Source organism: Mercurialis annua, linkage group LG2 (assembly GCF_937616625.2).
Source record: "Mercurialis annua linkage group LG2, ddMerAnnu1.2, whole genome shotgun sequence".
NCBI lineage: Eukaryota > Viridiplantae > Streptophyta > Magnoliopsida > Malpighiales > Euphorbiaceae > Mercurialis > Mercurialis annua.
Genome location: NC_065571.1, coordinates 17,256,398 through 17,278,530, shown reverse-complemented (window position 1 = coordinate 17,278,530; position 22,133 = coordinate 17,256,398). Strand labels below are relative to the sequence as shown.

The window sequence follows — 22,133 nt, the reverse complement described above, 5'->3', positions numbered from 1 at the left end:
ACTTAATTTTATTAATAATATCTTTAAAAATAATAAGATAGAAATTTAAATAATAATATATTAACCAAATACAATATTTTGGTTTTGTAGTTCAATCAAACTAAAAGATAGGTATTCCTATACTAATTTGGAGACAATTTAGTTTTGGAGATAATTTAGCTAGCTATTCTAATTAGGATTTTAATTATAATAGTGATTATTTAGTAATATATTATGAAGGATTATTCGGTAAATTTGCTGCCCCCCCCCCATCCGTGCTTTTATATATAGTATAGATGATGAAATCATTCAATTAACTAAATTTAAAGATAAAATTAAATTTATTTTTATTTAAAAAAGTACAAATAAGTTTTTTATTTCCAAAAATTAAATAAAAATCATAATCAAATTAATATTAATTAAATTTTTTAATTAATTTAATTAAATCTACAAAAAATTTAAACACATATAATTAATATATGCTAGACATGAAGAATGTTTTTGAATTTTTTTCAAATAAAAAAGACGTCAATTTAATATTTCAGGGTACAGCTGAAACAATAAAATACAAAATAAGGTAAAATTGATCAGTTTTCAACGTTAGAATGGATTGAAAAGGGATTAAAAATTGGAGAGTTTTTTTTATGGCACTAGGCCATCATAAAATGCAACTCATAGGCAATAACTATTTCAATCTATCGATAAAAAATAACAATGTTGATTGATATTTGAAATAGAATGCTAGGGCTTTGGATCGCACCAACGGTGTCGGTAATTACTCTCAAAACCCGGGCATTGTATTGTAAATAAAATTGAAGTATCAATTAGAGAGTAGTCGGATTGATATTTTACGTGACTACATTTATATATTTAGTTAAGAGGTTTTCATTTTTATAGTAAATGTAAGAGACTAATCTATTTCTCATTGTATATGTTCTCAAAGTTCTCAAATCAATGAATAAAAAAACAGCAGTTTTTGAAGTAATTGAAAAAGGACTTGGAGGGACAAAATGTTAATAAAAAAGAAGCTAATAACTGCAAAAAAAATATAGAGAAGAAGGAATCCAATGATATTATCATAAAAAACCAAACCATATTATTATTATGAAGATGTAGGACATTGCATAAAATAGGTGGGGGATACCATTCAAGGACTCATTTTTCAAGGGTTAGATTTGGGAAATTTGCCTTCCACAATTTGGTCACATTTAAATTTAGAAATCATATTAGGACCAGAATCAATTTGAATTCCAATCATAACAATTAATAAAAGAAACCCACAAAATATCATTTCTAATTTTTTAAGAACATATTAATTGTTTTAAAACAAGCATAATTAAAATATCATTTCTAATTTTTTAAGAACATATTAATTGTTTTAAAACAAGCATATTAATTATGCATGTTTAAACCTTACTCATTTTAGTGGCATAATAAATTGGCATGAGTTAGTTATTTATGTAATGTAACAAGATAAGTGGAAAATGATCATATTCTATTAGCATCTATCCTAAAAAAAAATCCCTCAATGTCTATATATATAGCAAAGGCCGAAAAACCATTGACTAATTTGAAACATTTTTTAATTTTTTCTAATTGAACACTATGAATCATACCATTGTTTTTATCCATAAGATTTTGAATATATTAGCATAACACTTAAATTAATGCACAATGTTTCTCCATCAAATTTTTATTGTACCAAAGCACTAAATTGATCTGTAGAAACCAACATAGCTAATGACAGAAAATAATTTGGCTGCTTACCGTAATAAATTTTATGAGCATATATATATGTATATATATGTATATATATATATATATATAATGTTGTGGATAGGTGTGTAAATGAGTTGACCTATTATAATGAATTATTCGAAATCAACTCGAAAAAATCTGTCGAGGTCAAATATCAATAACAAAGACTCGTGAGATTAGCAGCCTAGATGGACCTCTCGTATACGTAAAATCTTAACTTTTTTTTATTAAATTAGCTTTTAAACCTCTAAATTAAGGTATGTATTAATTGGTTCAATTACATGTTTAATAGTGAAGAAAATTAAAATACATTAAAATTCTTATTGTATAATAATTTATTTTTATTTTTATTAAACTTGCGTCGAGCCCGAACACGAAATCGAGTATTTCGGAAATTGTTCAAGTTCAAATTCAAACTTAAAAATTTAGACCCATTCGATCTCTAACTCGAGCTCAAACTTGTATATAACACTCAAGTTCACGCTTGGCCTAACTTAGATTCGATTTGGCCCGTTTACACCCCTAATTGTGGAAAGAATTTGTATGCCTAAATTAAAGAATAAAATTGACTTAGAAAAAATTAAAATAATAAAATATGATAAAAAAAATATATTTCAATTAAGCTTCATAATTTTTTTACACGAGAACTATTTAATATGTATGGACGATGTAATGGCAACAAGACTTGAGAAAATAAATTCACTTTAATTTCCATAGGTGATTCAGTACATAAAACTGATAACAGATCTTATACTATATGTTTAGTAAGGCAGAGGAGAAAATGCTACTTACCCCCTTCAACTTCTGCTTTTATGTTCATCAACTTCATTACAATGCTTCTGCCATTAATGAAGATCATCCACTCAATCCAAGTAACAGTTGATTGAGCTCCAAAAAAATTTTGAGGGCCTGAAATTAATTATAAATACAAGACAAGACATAAATTTAGCAACCGGCAATTCGAAAAAGCAACTTTGATTAAACAAATACTCCCTCCGTCCCACTTAAGAAGGGACATATCCCTTTTACACATAGATTAAGAGTATTAGTTTTAATTATAGAAAGAGAAAATGAGGGTATAAGAGATAATTTCTTGTAAAATGGCACAAAAACTATGATTTGGCCTTCTTACGTGGGACAAAAAAAATTGAGATATGTCCCTTCTTAAACGGGACGGAGGGAGTAGTAAATACTTTGATATTTTTTGGATCTATTTGCAATGAATGATGATTTCCAAATTCTGCCACAAAATGTTAAAGAGTGTCAAATAATAATTAATTCATATCAAATACGAGTTCCCCTTTTACCTTGTAATTAAATATCGAATTAAATACAAAACAAACCAGAAATTGAGCTCGATACCTTTTGATCATATATCAATAATTTATTCATTCAAAAATTGAAACTATAAATGAAGTTTAAAATCATCTCAAATAAATAGCTACTAAATTATTGAAGTAATTAATAAGAATTTGTAATGATAATGGTTTCAACAATAATGAAACTTATAAATAGATCTCATCAATTATTGAGAAAATTAATATGAAGATTGCAATGAGTATTGTGGGGTAGTATAAAAGAATGCCAAATTATGATTTCTCTAAGGAGACAAAAGACAATCTGGTTCAGGTAAAAAGACTGATTACATATTGGATTACCAAACAAAATGACACTATAACATATATAATGGGAAGTTAAATTAAATAAAAGATAATTAAAGACAAAATATATTGCAAATTAAGGACAAGACAAATTAAGCAGCTTTTTTTTTGATATTAAGCAGCTTGAAACCATATTTGTAATAAATATTAGGAGACCTTAATTAAATTAATCTCATGCTGATGTTATTAGCAACAAACAAATTAATACACTGAGTAAGCATTTTGGCTGACCCTAGATAGTGTTTTTAGCTCTTCATATCAGGAAATTTTCTGAAAGATACTGAAAATGACATATAATTATATTTTAGCATACTATAGCTATATATTAAATATCAATTATTATACTAAATTCTTTTAGTATTCATTTTTCCAAATGCTAAAGATTTAATTAACCAAGTCCATTCATGGCGGGCATAAGATCGAGCAGAATCCCAAAAGAACATTATAAAGAGGAAACTTTACACTATAATCATGCCATCAAATTGTATTTATAAGATGTTAAAGTAATATTGTTTTTTATTTTACATCTATTACATATATACCTTATGTTTCTTCAAAGACTTGTACTATGCAAATTAGGGTTTCCAAACCAAGTATCCTAGCTAGGGTTTATAAAGTGCTTTAAAAAATTAAATTTAGAGTCAGATTAGTTAAGTTGATGCATCAAAGAGAAATTAAAGAAAGAAAAATAGTTAAATTAGACAAAACTTACCCATTAATTACTGCATGGAAAAGCTGGAGCTGTGGTGATCATGAGGGGTTTTGATAGGATTATTAGTATTCCTCTTCTTCTTTTTCTTCTTATAAGGAATTCCTCTTGCCTTAGCTTGCGAATCTCTTACTTCACGGAGATAAACTCGAATAGCACCGCTAGCGAATGGGTTCGTCTCCGGTAATCCACCATTTTCTTCGTAAGCTGCTCTTAGGCGTCCGATCAGGGCGTCGAGGCTACCCCACGCTTGTTTAAGCGGACAAGTACAAGGACCCGGTGGTTCGGGCTCTCCGAAAAACACACATCCTTGTAAGTGCACCTTAGTCTTTCCAAATTGATCAAGATATCTTAGGAAATCAAGCACTTGATTCGCGTTACATTGAGACAATCCAACTGGAGGCCTCTGGTTCCTCAAATACTGTCCGAAAGTGTTCCAGTCTCTTCGCTTTTGCGACTCGTATCGGCTTAACGGAGCCGGTGAGCTCTGCTGCTGATGGTCAGTGGTATCACCAGTACCTGATCTTGATGACCCTTCTGCTATATCTTTCCCTTTGGCTCCTGACATAACAACAAACACTAAGTATCTATTTAGTTGATGCTTAACACTAAACAAAGAGAGAAGAATATATTTGATTTGTTTATTTTTGATGGAGAAGATGAAAGCAAATATCCAAGAAAATCAAGTAAATTAATTAATTAAATAAATAGAATAAAATCACATCATCTATTAGTCTAGAAAAATTGGTATTATATTAGATCCACCGAAAAAAGAAAAATAAAATCACATCATTTATGGGGCTAGTGAGGAGACATGATATGGGTCCTATGAAAATGCTTTAGATAATACTATTATTTTATTTTTCTTCCTTTAAATAATTGTACTATTAGAAATATAGCTAATACTTTTATATATTTTTGTTTCCATCAACTGAGCAATCATTATGGAGTGTATTTGCTTAATTAGCACCATGGTTTGGTTAATTAGTAGCTAATGGCTAAAGGCCTAGCTCATTACTAGCTAGTTAGATTTAAACCCTAGTTAGGGTTATATATGCAATTGGTACGTTTTTACTCTTTTCAGAGCCTAAAATGGATGGTTTATGGGTTTCTTTTACCAATCTTATTGAGTCATATAGGAAGTGAGGTGATACATCTCATTCATATGATCTCAAAATATTTTATTTAAAATTCCAATAGTATTTTAGTTATATGTAATTGTTAAGATGAGCAATATAATGATTGTACTATCTTTTTAATTACAAAATAATATCAATGATCCAGCCGGTGACAAAACCATAAATTCTAGAGTTAATTTTATATAAAATCATTACATTTATATATTTTTTTCACTTTAATTATGTCCTTAAAGGGGTTATATAAATTCACCGCCTTTTAATTTTTTGCAAATCTATCACCATGTGAAAATTTGGTGTATATTTGTTGACTCGACAACCGGAATCGACAAGAAAAAAGAAAGAGGAGGATATTTTTTGTTTTAATTAGGAGATATTAGTTCTATGAAATTTATTTGGGAGGAGGAAGACACCGAATTTTCTCATAGGTAATAAATTTTAAAAAAAAATTGAAAGGTGGTAAATTTATATGACACCTTTTAAAAAACGTGATTAAAAATGAAAAAAATATATAAAAGTGGTGATTTTATATGTAATTAACCCTAAATTTTATCTGGTGAACTATATATACTAAATATTTAAATTATAAGAAAATTAATTTATAAACATTTTACTGTACAATATTAAAATAATAAAATAAATTTTTATAATTGACCTCAATAAGACTAAATATGAAATATGCGTACATTAATAAAATTTTAACTTAATTCGTTTTAAAATTTAATTTACACTCAAGTATGTTTTATGTTTCAATTTGAAACTTGTATTCTTATTCTATACAATATTAATGGCAAAATTTTATATTTTAAAAAAAAAAAAATTGTTCCTTTGTCTAATTTACAAAGATTATACTCCCCCCTTCCGTCCCTCATTCTCATTTCTATTTTTACTATATTTTTATGTTGAACCGATATCTCTCGATTGAACCGTTGGATCGAGCTTATTTCGACATATGTTATTCTTAAGAATATTATCTAGGATTTGACCATTGAGATCGTCCATCGGATATCTAGTCGATCGTCAAAATCAAAAAGGATCACTAGCCTGCATTGCTTATAAATAGGACCATTTCGGGTTCAATTCATTTTTCACTCATTTTTCTCTTTCTAGGGTTTGTTCCTCTCTCTAAAACCCATAAAACTCTACCCTAAGCCTCCATACACATATTCAAATATTCAAATACTCTTTGATCGTCATCTAAACCATAAATCAAGTGTTGCATGTAAGGTCTAAGGTGATGTTTTTCAAGATTTTCATCAAATCATTCATGAAGTTTGAAGATCCATATCTTTTGATTCCCTAGGTAAAATATTTTAATTTTAGGAGGAGTTGAGCTTGAGGGTAAGTGATTTAAACCCTTTAAAGAATTTCTGCTTTTGATGTGTTTTTATGATAAATTATGGCTTGAGAATTTTGGAACTTTTGTATGAAAAAGTTAGTAAATTCAACATGCACGTATGATCCATGTCAAAATTATTCATGGTAAATGTAATTCTATAATTAAGCATGGTAAGGATAATTAAAATTGATAATTTTGAGATGAATTGTTAAATTAATCTTGGATCAAATGAATTACTTTGTATTTATGGTTTTTTAATAAATTATAGTGTTCAAGTGGATGCATGCAAGGATATATGTGGTTTGATCATGAAAATAAATACATGGGTATGCTTAGAATTGGAAATTACATGTTTGGTGTAAATTTGATTGAATTTTTGTGTGTGTGTGTGTGTGAAAATTGAAAATTTGAGGGTTAAAGATATGATTTTTGGTTATAAAGGGGTTGATTTAACATGATTTGGAAATTTTAAATAATTTTGGATTGAATGGATTGAAAAGTTAAAGTTTTGGTCAAAATGTTCAGAATTGTTCAGAAGCTGAAAATGTTGAATTTGACCTAAAGAACCTCAATAAGAACAACTTTAGTGATATTTCTCTTAGAGTTGAGAGAATGAGAGACACTTTGAATGATATCCAGTCTATGAACCAGATGAAGAGCATGCCATGGTGTGAGCGGAGCGGGGTTCGGGGGCCGCTCGCCCAAGGCTTATGGCTGACTTCTCGATCCGGAAATGGTTTGAAAAATGGAGTCGCCACCTAGTTCAACTAGGAAATGCCTTTTAACCGAATGGATAGCCTTACTCGCCTCCGGTAAGACTATCGTGCATCGGACCAAAGACAAGGGTTCGTGGACCTCCTTTATTTTCTGGACATATTCGTTTTATATCTCATCTCAACAGTATATGTAGTTCACAGGATATGAAAGCTGTAAATAAACAAGTATGAAAGCAGTAAACACGTTTGACGCGCATATGACTCGATATGGACTGACATTTGAGGCAAGTAGCAGGTACTCCTAAGCATACATCTAACCTTAGAGGTTTCTAGCAAATAGCATAAGTCTGGCTGGTCTGGATACTTTACATGCACAAAGCCTAAAACCGGATGTATAAGTGTGATTGATTGATTTTATTAGGTGATCTTGAAAAACCTATACAACCGTTACTATTTTTTCATGTTAGTCCTACGATGTCTAAGTGATGGGCTGGATTTGCATTAATGGGCCAATTTTGAGTGATTAGTCCTTTAACCGGTTATTACTGGATTTGGATGTTTTTGGATAGCTGTAAACAGTGCTAGCATGCTCATGGGCAGTTGGATATACATACAAGGTTAGAGATACTTTTAGACCTCGTTGACTTTGAGTGCCTGGCACTCGCGCGGGTTTTGACCATCGGTCATATTAGAATTGGCCTTCGGTCAGATCACGAGAGTTGTGCCTCTCGTCGATCCGGTTCTATTGGTTTGATCCGGAGTTGATTCTGAGTTCGGCTTAGCCCAGAATTGGCTCTGGAAGTTGCTGGTTCGCTGGGCCTCGGACTCGTGGGCCCGGTTGGCTGGGCAGATTACAATAGTGGGCTTCGAGGCCCTAAAACATCGGGTTAAGCCCATTTACTATTACAAATAGGTCCTACAACTAAAACAATATTTCTGGAATAAAACTGAGCCTAATTCAGAGTTCGGATGAGCCCGAAAACGCGTCTGGAAGTTTGGATCGAAGTCTGAAAGATCTGGGAAGCAATCCTGGGGGAGCTTAGGGAGGAAGAACACGGCGCCAGTTCATGGTGCCGGTGCCGGAAGTATGACGTGGCGGCACCGCCGGCTTCAGCGGCGGCGGCGGTTCGTCGGCAGTTTCTGGGTCGTTTTTGTTTTGCTTCGTTCTCACTCGTTTTAACTCCATTTTTCATGCAAAAATAGTCAAAACAGCATAAAATCGAACAAGGAATCCAAAAAACACATAATCGAAGTGTTTAAAGCTCATCTATGCAAATTATTTTCTGGGCAGCAAGTACGATTTTAGGGTTTTCATGGCAAACCTACGTAAAATCTCCTAGAAACATGCATTCTAAGAGTTCTAAATTGATTGTTTTCTGGTTTTGAACATTAACAACAACTAATTACAGTGATTAACATGCTTATCATCGAATTTCATGGTAGTTTAGCAATTTAATTATTAGCTTTAGCATGGCAATTTCTATGGCAAAATAAACTATAAGCTAAACATACATCCTAAATCACATAATTACAGCAGTTATGATAATTAATGACATACAAATTCATGGAAAATCAAAGGAACAATATTGAGGGTCCTCAGAAATACCGTTCTGAGTCCTTGGCTCGTTTGTTGGCGAAGTGGATGCGAAATCCAGCTTTGAATCTGTGTAGGGCTTGTGTTCTTGGAGAATCAAAGCGTATTAGGTGTTTCCAGGACTGGATTTTGTGTGTGTGTGTGTGTGTGTGATTTTCGGATTGCCTATTCTATGGTAGTGGCCGAATTTTCTGTCTGTCTATCTAGGGTTTTTGTGCCACCTTTTGCCAGGCTGGCTTAAGACTGTATTTATATTCTTTAATTAGGTCTAGGGTTAGCTTATGTGTATTTACAGGTTCGTCCTAGCTATAATTTGGATAAAGGTTGAAGAAGTGTTAAGTGATAAGTCTAGATATATTTAGGATTAGGTTTTAATTATTTAGTTAGGATTTTATTTATTGAATTCGTATTTACACTTGGTGGCTAAGTAAAAAGGTTCTAAAAGTCTATTTTTGTGTCTAAACATATCAAAAAAGGCTAATAAGGTCCTATGGATTTGGTCAGGGTCAATTCCAGCTCGTCAAACTTGCAAATTGGCCCATGAACTTCTAAGATATCAAAATTAGTCCAATTTCTAGACTTAGATTACAATCTCTTTGGATTTTTATGGGCTATTCAAGCCAAATTATGTTTTAATCCTCCAAGTTTACAGCTGTGCACAGATTACGCATGCTTAGATTCCAGCAAGCAAATCAAAAGCTCGTCACCCGGACAGATTTCTCTGGAAATCATCATCGGACGCTTCAGTTCCTTATCACTTTTTACCTGTCCGAAAAATAGGTGTCTACAGTTTGCCCCCTCTTTAACGAGAATTGACGAAGTAGGTCAATTTTTGTTAAAGAAGAAACTTGTTGTTAGACGAGCGACAAGGATACTGTCCACCATCGGAGGCCCTTGCTCGCCTGGTGGTATGGTAATGCCCTGAGCATTACCCGTTGTGGTGCATGACTCTGGCCTACTCCGCATCTGGCCGGGAGTGGTTTTCTCAACTGCCGTTGAGCCCGGGCTGCCTGAGTGTGTGCTCCGTGGAATGGAGCTATAAACTCTCGGCCGTCCCGAGAGTGGTTCGATGGCTTGAGCCCTGGTAATTGTCCTGCCCGAGGCTTTCTTATAGACAGACAGGATCCCTTGCCGTTCCAAAGGCCACCTATATTGCATAGGTGTCTGGATTCCGTTAATTATTCCACGCTTAACGGATGCTGGTGTCTTTCTGCTAGGCTTCAGTGTCTTTTTACCGTATGCTGACATTTTCCATCAGGCTTTGGCGTCTTTCTTCCATTTATGGTGTCTTTATACCATGTTTCGGTGTTTCTCTACCGTATTTTAGCGTCTTTATGCCATCTGCGGAGTCTGGCTCTTTTGTATCCCGTCTTCTGGGTAACTCTTCGGGCTTGTTCTGAAGGCTCTGGCTTTTTCTGAAGTCTCTGGGACTTGTTTGAAGGCTCAGGGTCTTGTCTGAAGGCTCTATGACTTTTCTGAAGGCTCGAGGTCTTGTCTGAAGGCTCTAGGTCTTTTTTATGAAGGCTCTGGGACTTGTCTGAAAGCTCGGGGTCTTGTCTGAAGGCTTTGGGACTTGTATGAAGGCTCTGGGTCTTTTTCTGAAGGCTCTGGGACTTGTTTGAAGGCTCGGGGACTTGTCTGAAGGCTCGGGGTCTTGTCTGCAGGCTCTGGGACTTGTCTGAAGGCTCGGGGTCTTGTCGTCTTCTGGTATGTATGTACTTTTCTGACTGTTCATCCTGTGGGGTGTTTGTATTTTTCCGGCTATTCCGTCTTCTTGAGGTGCCTGCATTTTTCAAGTTGTTCATCCTCTGGGATGTTTGTATCTGTCCCGTCTTCTAGGGTGTCTGTATTTTTTTGGTTGTTCCTCCTCTGGGGTGTCTGTATTTTTCTAGCTATTCCTCCTCTGGGGGTTTGTATTTTTCTGAATGTTCCTCCTCTAAGGTGTCTGTATTTCTTTGGCGGTTCCATCTTCTGGCCTTGCATCCTTAGAGGTATCTTTTTGGCATATCCACGAAGGATGTGATTTTTCGTCTTTTAGTGGCTTGTGCCTTTTAAGAGAGTCATCCCCTCATTTCTCATTTTGTATTCTTTTTCTTATTTCCTTGTTCTCTGAATTTGAGTATTTGAGCTATGGCACCACCCTGGACTTTTAGGGAACCGTGCATTGATCTTAACCGCCAGGCTGACCGGCATTCTGCTCTACTGGAGGCGGATGAAGAGGTTCCGCTCTTGTTGCGTCTAGAGGGACACTTGTGCGCCAAGGCTCATCGCGAGGTACGTTTTTCATCGTTTTTGGCTTGTAGATAGACCTTTTGTTGTTTGTATATTTGAAATATGTCCGTAATATTGTCGAAACTTCATCGACAGTGGGCCCAGTCCCCAAAAATTCGTCCCGGAGGAGGGGGAAAAGTGGCGGTGGCGCCAGGTCATAGTGGCGCCGCCGCCACTATATACTGGCGGTGCTGCCAGGATAAGCTTGCGGCGCCGCCAGTGACACTGGCGCCGTGACGATGGCGCCAGTGCCTCTGTGGCACGCGACTCCCGATGCGTTTTTCGTCTTTTCCAGTTCGGTTTTTGATGATTCTGACTCTGCTTTGATCTTTTTGCGAGACATATTCCGTACGTCCGGGAACTTTGTGGATGCGCGTATATGGTACGGCACTTTGCCTGCTGCTGTTCGTTCCCGGGTAGATGCTACGGGTTTTGGACGTCTTGCTAGTGGTCTGTTTACTGCAACGAGGATATATGACAACGTTTCTCTGCGTGCGCTGATGGAGCGGTGGATGGATACTACCCACACTTTTCATTTACCGGTTGGGGAGCTAACAATGACTCCTCTGGACTTTTCGCTGTTTACTGGGATTTCTTTTGGAGGTGCTCCTGTGCCTTTTGACAGTGGTTTAGGATTCTATCCTTAGAGGGATGCGTACATCTTTGAGATGCTGGGTTTTGTTCCGGAGATGAAGGGTCGCAGCATTCGGCATCCTGAGTTGTATGATCGTTATAAGGAGAGCTTTCCCCGGACTAGCGACGAGGTTGATATGATTTCCAGGGCTTTTCTCTGTTATCTGTTGGGGTCTACTATGTTCTGTAGTTCAGGTGCGACTCTGCCACTCTGTGTGCTGCCAGCCGTGGAGGACTTAGACGTGGTTAGTTCGTATGACTGAGGGTCCGCTGCTTTGGCTTATCTTTACACCAGCATGGACCGAGTGGTCCGTGGGGGATCCCGTATTTCTGGGGTGTGGCCTGCTGTACACGTGAGTTGTTTTATTGCTCTTAACTGCATCGTGCTTTTGATTTCATTATCTCAGATGGTATTTGATAAATCACCAAACTAGATCCGAGCTTTATCAACCTGCACACCACAAGCAGACAGAGGTCAGAAGGAACTCCGGTGGGGGTCACCAGACGTTCACTCCGACGCTCAAGTAAGGTTTTGAGGTAGAGAAAGAAGAAGAAAGGAAAAGGAGTATTCAGAGAGTAGAGAAGAGAAAGTTACCTAGGGTTTGTCCTTAAACCCTCTATTTATAGCTAGGGTTTAAGGACAAACCTGCCTTGCTGGCAGGCTGTGAGCCATGCGGTCCCAGAATTCAGTTATGCCGACGTGGCAGAATATCCCTGCGGGAGGCGCGGTTTGTTAGGTGTGTCAGAGGGAACATTCCTCACGTACCTGTCAGAAGATCTTCTGTGGTCCCAGGATCTGGTACACGAGCGTGTGCTCTTGGCCAGGACCTCGGAGCCCGGTCGGACCTTGAAGCTCGGATAACTTGGGGACCAAGTTATCATGGTTCTGGTATTTGAGCTCGAAGCTCGGGTTGCATGATCCGATCTTTCGGGTCTATGAACCCGGAGCTCGGCCCGGGTCTGAGTCGAATATAACTCGGAGCCCGGATAGAATCCTTGGTTCGACCTTATCGGACATGAATGTCTCAGATGATGTTCGGATGCCCATCGATCCGATGACCCCCCAAGTCGTGTGATCTATGATTCTGAGAAGGTCGGACGTTATTATCAGGTCGGTGAAATGCTTGACTTAGCGATGTTCGTTCCTGGCGAGGTTGCTTCGCCCCTGCTAGATGTGCTACGTTATCACTAGTCCCCCCCAGTGTGTCGGATATTTATGTCCGAGCTGGTAATGTTCTCCGGAGTCTCAAGTCACGTGAGCGTTAGCGCGAAATGTCCTTTTTGTCAAACCTTTCTGACACCGAGCTGCTTGTCAGAGGGATTAGCTGGAGGGATATGGTGATGTGAAAGGACCTGTCCTTTCGAGGTGGTGTGCATGACAACTGTTGGGATGGGTTGTCACGACCCAAATTATTGAGCCGAGACCGGCGCTAGGGAATGGGAGTGGTAGCTCCGAAACCCGTAGCAAGCCTAAAACCACTCTAACTTTTTCGCGGAAACGCAAACACAACTATCCTATAAACGTGTAATAAGAAAGACACGTTTACAATCATTACATAACATCATATATAAACACATCATCGATACAATCATAGTGGGCATTTCACTTCCGTAACTGGTACGTACTAGCCCAAAATGAATCCGCGTCCAAATTTTAAAAGGTCTCCGATTGACCTGAAACTTTTACCACCAATACTATAAAACATTTCGCGGACCGTGGCGAAATAATTCCATTTTCGGACTTAACTGGTTAAATTACCACTTTAGTCCCTGATCTATAGTTTGTGACTTTTCTTAGCATTTTTCCTTATTTTCTTATTCTAATCCTCAAACATATACGTCTTACTCCATATTATCCTTTTCTTTAATATCCAATATCTTTATCTCTGCAACTCCGGTCCTTCTCTGCCGGACACGTTGCACTAAACGACACATGAACTTACAGGGTATTACATTCTTCCCCCCTTATAAAAATTCGTCCTCGAATTTTCATACAACCTTTTTACTTATCTTAAACCCTTTACCCTTTTCATTTGTTCCTTGTTTAACATTCAATACTATATACTTTGTATTCCATCACACGCTTTCTTGACTCGTCGCTCCTATCCTTGTACATCTATCGCCGATATCCTTATTAAATCCGACGTCTTTCTAATATCACACAATATCCACCTCATCTTATCATAAGGGCAATCTTCTATCTTCAAAGCATAAACTATAAATCGATTCCTATACTCAACTATCCTCTTTTCATACTCCTATCATACAATATGAACGTCCTAGTTCACCGTCCAATCATTTTCATTCCGCTATTCACGTACATCTATCATTCACTTCTCTTATACAAACTTCATCCTTCATATCCACTTCTTCTCTTATATCCTTGTTTAAGATCTTTGACATCCCGTCAAAGAAATACTTACTTTCTAACACATCACTAATCGGGTACATATCACTGTCCAACGTATTCACGATCTTAACTATATACTAGCTCGTTAACTCGAAACTAAGTTCATATCCTAGAAGCATAACGTCTATGTTTTCGCAACTATACGTATACATTCGCCTCTTGGTCTTGACCGCAGCTTGCTCGCGAGCACTTCACTTCCGTCACAGAGTTCTGGTCTAGGTATACTTACATGAAAACAAAACTCTTTCAAAACTCTTTCGATAAAACGATTCATCTTGAACTTTAAATCAAATTTCATTTTCATTTTAACAAAATTGTGCACTAGGGTGATGATGTCTCTCATCCCCAAAGAGTTGCCACATCTTACCTTTTCGTCCGAACATAATGCATATGATGCATGTCCTATTGATGTATGTACAGATATATGTAGTGATGCACTTCTATCAATGTCGTGGCACTTATAGATGACTATCGCGGGTCTAGGCACAACTATGTTTTCAAAATCGTTTACACAAACAACTTTCAAAAAGTTTTAAACTTCGAGTTTTGTAAGTTCTCTAGACATTTAAACTCTGTTCACGATAAGTTCTTCCACTTCTATAACTTCATACTTTTTCTTCATGCACATCTCGACATTTCGATAATTCGATTTTGATACCATCTATACGTCATATACGTATTTCGCAAAGAAACAAACAAAGGTTTCACAATCCATCGATCATACTTGTCATAATGAAACAAACAAGAATTTCACAATCCATCGATCATACTTATCATAATGAAACAAACAAGAATTCTCAATCAATCAAAAATTCACAATCAATCAATTCGATCACAAAACAAATAATACAAACGACTTGGATCAGACATGGCTCAATTCTATAGCTGCAGTAGTTCCTAGCTTAGTCTAATGACCTAATACCTAGGAACAAACAAACACCAATCACAGACTCGCAGTGGTATCATGGACCAACTGCACTCAAATCACATATTAGCAGAGGTAACTGGACCAACTGCTCTGATACCAACTTTGTCACGACCCAAATTATTGAGCCGAGACCGGCGCTAGGGAATGGGAGTGGTAGCTCCGAAACCCGTAGCAAGCCTAAAACCACTCTAACTTTTTCGCGGAAACGCAAACACAACTATCCTATAAACGTGTAATAAGAAAGACACGTTTACAATCATTACATAACATCATATATAAACACATCATCGATACAATCATAGTGGGCATTTCACTTCCGTAACTGGTACGTACTAGCCCAAAATGAATCCGCGTCCAAATTTTAAAAGGTCTCCGATTGACCTGAAACTTTTACCACCAATACTATAAAACATTTCGCGGACCGTGGCGAAATAATTCCATTTTCGGACTTAACTGGTTAAATTACCACTTTAGTCCCTGATCTATAGTTTGTGACTTTTCTTAGCATTTTTCCTTATTTTCTTATTCTAATCCTCAAACATATACGTCTTACTCCATATTATCCTTTTCTTTAATATCCAATATCTTTATCTCTGCAACTCCGGTCCTTCTCTGCCGGACACGTTGCACTAAACGGCACATGAACTTACAGGGTATTACATGGGTGTCCTGGATGGCGGTTGTGCTTCAACGCACGTTTCAGCCACGTGTCTAGCAGTTATTGCTAGTGCAATTTTCTAGGAGACGCTTTGAGTGGGAGGAGAGAGAAAAAATTAAAGGCGTGTCCTTTCAATTTCCCTCTCTTTTTCAGTTATAAATTTCATTTTTCAAAAACTGATTAAACTTTTCATCTTCGTCTTTCTCGTTTTCTCTCTGTGTTAAAAAAGGAAACTTGTGTGCTTTGATTTTTCTCAGTCTTCATCGTGTTTCTGAGTTTGAAAGTTCTCTATGTTCTCTTTGGCGAAGGATTATCTGGTGTTTTTGAATCTTTCAGTTCCTGTTGCTGTCTACGCCGAAGGATTTTCTATTGTTCTTCGAAGGTTCTCTGCTTCATATACAAGTAAGTTTTTCTAGTTTGTCTATTAAATTTTATGTTCTTCGTACCTGTGATGACTTGAATGTTGTGTTTGTGGTGCCTAGTTTCTGTTATTTGTTCCTTGCTTGCTTCGGAAGTTTTTCCTAGGAATTGATACTTGTTTTTCCTTCTGCGTTTATGTAATGTTTGAGAGTTTATTTCGTTTCCCAGAATTCATTGTTTTTCATGTTTCGTGGCCTTTGCTCACTGTGATTTTATTATTTTTGTTGTTCCTGTGTGGTTTTGTTTGGGGTCTGGATTTCCAGATTTGGAAATTCAGGGTTGTGTCCTTTGTTTGGGGAGTGAATCTCCAGAAATCTGGAGATTCCGTTTGATGTTCTTCATGTTCTGATGATTTCACCCTCTAGGAATCCTTTGTTGATCCACGATTTTTGTTTTTCTTTTGTTCACTTTGTTTATTTAGTGAGACTTGCCTCATCCGAGCTTGTTTTCTTGTTCTTAGGTATGTCGGGTGAATCATCAGAACGTGAGGAGGGGAGGGGTTACGACGATGATGATCAAGGGACGGCTGAGGCGTCTGTCGAATTTCACGTAGTTCGGTCTAGCCGAGCTAATTTCTTGGAGGCGGAGGAGGCGGGGACCTCCCGACCTCGAGTCTCGAAGAAAGCAAAGGGAAAAAGCACAACCGCGGATGTCGGTGGCCAGCCCGATGACCGGGACATTAAAGTGTCATGGTGCACCGCTGGTTTTTTGGATGCTGCGCGGGCAACTTTTGGTATCCCGGAGGAGTATCAACTATCCGTAATCCCGGAGGGGAAAAGATTAAACGACGCGCCTCCTAAGGATACGATCATGCTGACCTTGGAGCAGAACAAACGGTTAAGTAATTACTTTGAAGTGCCGCTGTCTCAGATCCATCCGAACGGAGTTCGGCATTATTCTTGCTTCTTGCGGTTGTGTCAGCAGAACGGTGTGGTGGATTCTATGCGACTTTTTTGTTGTTTGTATCTTATGTCGCTAAAAGACCGGAATCATTTCGCGTACATCCGGTCTCGAGGGGAGAGGAAGGAGGTAGCGGGAGGTTTGGTTACTGGGATAACTGACTCCTTGAGGGACTTCAAAGAGGATTACTTCCAGATCACCCATCCGACTGCCTTTGAGGGGATGGTGACTACTTGGCGGGACAAGTGTTATAAACCGGACAAGTGGTTCCATGTCCCTGCCCCTTTGGAATCGGCCGATATTGTCAAGCTCCGGGATGCAGCTCCCGCGGGGGACAAAGCTCATGCTGATGATCTTTGTCCCAAGATGTTTTTCGAATATTGGAAGAGCTCGGCTCCTGGTGCCTGTTTTCTTTGTTGTTTTTTTTTGTTTTAACTTGCTTGTCTTTATTTTGACCGTTATTGGTTGTTTTCTGCAGTGAATAGCATTGATGTGGCCAAGCTTGCTGGTAAGAAACGCAAAAGACCGGTGAGCCGAGCTACTACCCCGGCACCTGCTCCTACTGCTAAAACTCCCGCAGCTCCCGCAGCTCCCGCAGCTCCCGGCATGTCGAGGCCCGAGGTTGCGGAGAACGCTGTCCCCGAGGTGGGCCTGAACCCCGTGCCTCTTCGGGTTCAGTTGCCGGGTGGGATAGAGATTCCCCCTACCGCGGAGCCCGTGGGGACCATCCCCTTTGTAAACTTAGATTCAACCGAGACCGTAGATGGTCCGGTCCAGAAAAAAGCTGATCCCCGAGGGGTTGCTCCTGGGGCGACTGGCCCGAGCTCTATAGCCCCCCGTGCTTCCCTGGCTGATCTGCCGGATGTATCTTCAGACTCTAGCACGGCGGCCTCGGGTCCACAGACGATAACTCGGGCTAGCTTCGCCGAGTGGGTAAGTCGTCACAATGATGGTGCCCGAGCTACCTTGAACGAGCTTCCTATTGCAGGTGATGTGGCCCGGGTAACCACTTTGCCTATCGACTTGGCCCACTATAAAACTCACAAGCCGGAGGATTTATTGGCTGTTGTCTCCTCTCTCTGTCTCCAGGTATTTTTACATTTTACTTAGTAATTTTTCGTGTTGTGTTTTTTGCCCTGTACTTATAGAGTATTTGATTTCTGATTTCAGGCAGCTCAAGTATCCTACTTGGCAGACCAGAATGCCAATAAGAATGAGGTCGACCTTTTGCTGGCCAAGAACCTTCTTCTGTCTGAGCAGGCTAAGGTTCGAAATGCTGAGAAAAGAGCTACTGAGGCTGAACAAAAGGCTTCTGCCGGGGCGAACTTAGTTGCCAAGTTGGAGAAGCAACTCAAAGACTCCGAGGATCGGAGGTCGGAGGATTTGGAGATGCTAGAAAAGTTGAGGAGCGACGTCGGTCATCTGGAGACTGAGAAATCTGCTGAGAAGGAGGATTTCTCGAAGCAGCTTGCTGATGTTACCCGTCGCAACGACCTGGCTTCCAAGGGACTCCGGGATTCTGTGGAAGATCTTAAGAAGAAGTTGGCGGGAGCTGTCGATCGAGTCGAGAAAGCCGAGGCCCAAGTTGCCGAGAGTGCCACCCGAGAGGAGGACTTGTATGAAGATTTTCGCAGGATGCTGCACGTCGGCGAGATTCAAGTTGGCGAGTTTGTGAGGGGCCGGTTTGGGGCTGACACCGACGTGTCTGATTTTAAACTGGATGTCTTTGAGCTACACCGCCGGGCTAAAGAGTTGCCCGAGGATTATGATATGCCGGCAGACATTGAGGATTACCTGGCTGACAATCAGGATCTGGGTCCTAATTAGATCTGTAAATTTGAACAGTTTGTCTTTGTTTTTACAATTTGTAACTTTTGAATGCTGAGCTCCGGGCTCTTTTTTTTTTGCAAGGCTTGAACATTTTCCCTAGTTGTTATATATAACCCGTTTTTTGCTTGTCGGCATGCCTATGTTTTCTTGTTATGTCAGTGTTGTTTCTTTGAGTGAATTTCTGCCCTGTTTTGTATCTTTGAAGATTTTGTCTATGTATGTGATAACATGTTTTCGTGACCAACTCGGTTCGGTTTCCGAGCTGGTTTTGGTAGTGTGAATTTTCTAGTTTTCTTCATGGATTCTTGACTCAGATTTGGGAGAAAAATGCTAGTATAGGTTCTTTGTTATTCCGTGATCAAGTTAAGACAAGTTGGTCGGTGTTAGTAATCTGCGGACTCTCGATAGCTCGGGGTTATCATTGCTCGGGATTACGAATGGTCCGTAGGTGGCACTTGGCCTGTTGATGGCGCGTAGCCCGCTGGTGGCACATAGCCCGTAGATGGTGGCAAATAGCTCGTGGATGGCACATAGCCCGCTGGTGGCACATAGCCCGTAGATGGCACATAGCCCGTGGATGGCACATAGCCCGCTGGTGGCACATAGCCCGTAGATGGCACATAGCTCGTGGATGGCATATAGCCCGCTGGTGGCATATAGCCCGCTGGTGGCACATAGCCCGTGGATGACACATAGCCCGTGGATTTTTTACCGAGTAGATTGCTCGGGTTTTGAAAGAAGGACATGAATTCTTTTTAATCTTTTTTATTCATTGAGGGAAAAAACTTATGTTTGAGTTTTACAAAAGCCTAACTCAAACATAAGTGAAAAAACCCCTAGGTACCTCAAAATAAAAACGAGTGGCTACTGATAGTATTTCCGAAGAACCTGGGAGTTCCACGTTCTCGGGAGCACTCTGCCCGACATGTGTGCTATCTTGTAAGCTCCTACTCGTCCGACCTCTGTGACCCGATATGGGCCTTCCCAGTTGGGTTCGAGCTTTCCCACACCAGCATTACCCTTAGCAATATCTGCCCGTCGCAAGACCAGATCTCCAACTTGAAAACTCAGAGGTTTGACTCTCTTGTTATGATACTTAGCCATTCTTTGCTTGTATGCTTCGATTCTCAGCGCTGCCTGCTCTCTTCGTTCCTCCAACAGGTCTAGGCATAACTTCTGCTCTTCCTCGTTCTTGGCCTCATCAAAGAACTGGACTCTCAGGGTTGGCATCCCGATCTCCACTGGTATCATTGCCTCACACCCGTATGTTAGAGAAAACGGGGTGTCTCCTGTCCCGGCCCTCGGAGTAGTTCGGTAAGCCCAGATGACCTTAGGTAGCTCTTCCAGCCATTGCTTATCATACTGTCCCAGCCTGGCCTTAAGCCCTTTTAGAATTGTTCGGTTGGTTACCTCGGTCATCCCATTGCTCTGCGGATGAACAACCGAAGTGAAGCGCAAGTCGATGTGCAAGTCGTTGCAAAACTCTTTAAAAGCTCGGCAGTTGAATTGCTTCCCGTTGTCAGTTACCAACGCTCAGGGTATCCCGAATCGACATACAATTTGCCTCCAGAAGAAATCCTGAATCCGAGCTTCCGTGATGGTGCTCACCGCTTCTACCTCGATCCACTTCGTAAAGTGATCTACTGCCACTATCAAGAACTTTTTCTGCCCCGTGGTTGGCGTGAAAGGTCCCAGGATGTCGATCCCCCATGTTGCAAATGGCCAAGGACTGGTGATAGGACACTGCTCTGTGGTTGGAGCATGTCGGATGTTCTGATGCCTCTGACAGTTCTCACACTTTTTTACTATCTCCTCTGCCTGCCTGACCATCAGGGGCCAGTATTATCCTTGCAAAACTGCTTTCTTTGCCAACATGCGAGGAGCTATGTGTGCCCCACAGATACCTTCGTGTATTTCCCTCAGAACATATTCCCCCTCCTCTACTGTTAGGCATCTCGACCACGGGTGGGTGAATGACTTCCTGTACAAGACTCCGTCGAGGAAAGCGTAGTACAGGGCTTGTCGCAAGATTTTTGTATTCTTTGTCTCTGTTCTGTGGCAGAGTTCCGTCCATCAGGTAGTGGGCTATGCCTTGCATCCAATTTTCCAAAGGCTGAGTCAGAAAGATGGTTTCGTGGTTGTCGATGCTGGAATGCTTTTGAACAGAGAAATGGACCCCCGGTATCTTTTCATTCACTGTTGCTGCTTTGGCCAGTACGTCGGCTTCTTGATTTTCCAAATGGGGAACTTGTTCTATCACCCATTTTCCTCCGAGCTCCTGAATCTTGTTCAATAAGAACTTGACTCTGTCAACGTATCTTCTCATTTCTGGATCCCGAGCTTCGAAAGTACCCAGGATCTGACAAACGACCAACTGAGAATCGCTCTTTATCGTTACATGCTCGGCTTTGACCACGTTTACCATTCTCAATCCGATCAACAGAGCCTCGTATTCCGCGGCATTGTCGGATGCCGGGAAATCGAATCTCACCGAGCTTCGGAGTGTAACTCCGTGAGGGCCTTTCAAGACTACGCCTGCCCCAGATCCTTCCAGATTTGATGCCCCATCGACTTCTAAGACCCACTGTAGAAGTTGTTCATCAGCCTCCTCAGGTTGGTCACTCGCTGTGGTCTCGGCTATGAAATCAGCCAACACTTGCGCTTTCAGAGCCGGTCTCGGTTCATACCGGATGTCGTATCCTCCCAACTGGACCGACCAGCTGACCAGCCATCCTGACATTTCTGGCCTCTGCAACGCCTTTCTCAGAGGTTGGTTCGTCCGTACTACGATGATGTGGGCTTCGAAATATCTCCTTAGTTTTTCCGCTGCCACTTTCAATGCCAAAGCAAATTTCTCAATTTTTGGATATCTGACCTCCGGGTCTTTCAGGACCCTGCTGAGATAGTCAACTGGGGTCTGCAGACCTTTATCTTCCTTCACCAAGACTGCCGCTGCTGTCTCATCATTCACCGAGAGATACAGGTATAAGATTTTGTCACGACCCAAATTATTGAGCCGAGACCGGCGCTAGGGAATGGGAGTGGTAGCTCCGAAACCCGTAGCAAGCCTAAAACTACTCTAACTTTTTCGCGGAAACGCAAACACAACTATCCTATAAACGTGTAATAAGAAAGACACGTTTACAATCATAACATAGCATCATATATAAACACATCATCGATACAATCAT

General features: G+C 39.6%; 2 protein-coding genes across 3 annotated transcripts; both read right to left on the bottom strand.

Moving 5' to 3' along the window:
• Positions 1 to 2,162: 2,162 nt before the first annotated feature.
• Positions 2,163 to 4,857, bottom strand: LOC126667010 (protein LIGHT-DEPENDENT SHORT HYPOCOTYLS 10-like). 2 transcript variants are annotated; one of them, XR_007638039.2, is made up of 3 exons: positions 4,111 to 4,857; positions 2,530 to 2,646; positions 2,163 to 2,284 (listed from the first exon to the last, which is right to left on the bottom strand). XR_007638039.2 is itself a non-coding variant. In XM_050359953.2 (2 exons), exon 1 carries the CDS (start codon positions 4,673 to 4,675, stop codon positions 4,118 to 4,120), a length of 558 nt encoding a protein of 185 aa, XP_050215910.1. In that variant the 5' UTR covers positions 4,676 to 4,857; the 3' UTR covers positions 2,334 to 2,646; positions 4,111 to 4,117. The 2 variants fall into 2 exon arrangements, 1 of the variants encoding a protein (XP_050215910.1); XM_050359953.2 differs by lacking the exon at positions 2,163 to 2,284 and having other exon boundaries at positions 2,334 to 2,646.
• A 14,503-nt stretch (positions 4,858 to 19,360) lies between these two features.
• Positions 19,361 to 21,906, bottom strand: LOC126668296 (uncharacterized). The gene is made up of 5 exons (XM_050361499.1): positions 21,884 to 21,906; positions 20,847 to 21,836; positions 20,500 to 20,764; positions 19,858 to 20,370; positions 19,361 to 19,480 (listed from the first exon to the last, which is right to left on the bottom strand). The coding sequence occupies exons 1-5, from the start codon at positions 21,904 to 21,906 to the stop codon at positions 19,361 to 19,363; spliced, it is 1,911 nt and encodes a 636-aa protein (XP_050217456.1).
• Positions 21,907 to 22,133: the final 227 nt, after the last annotated feature.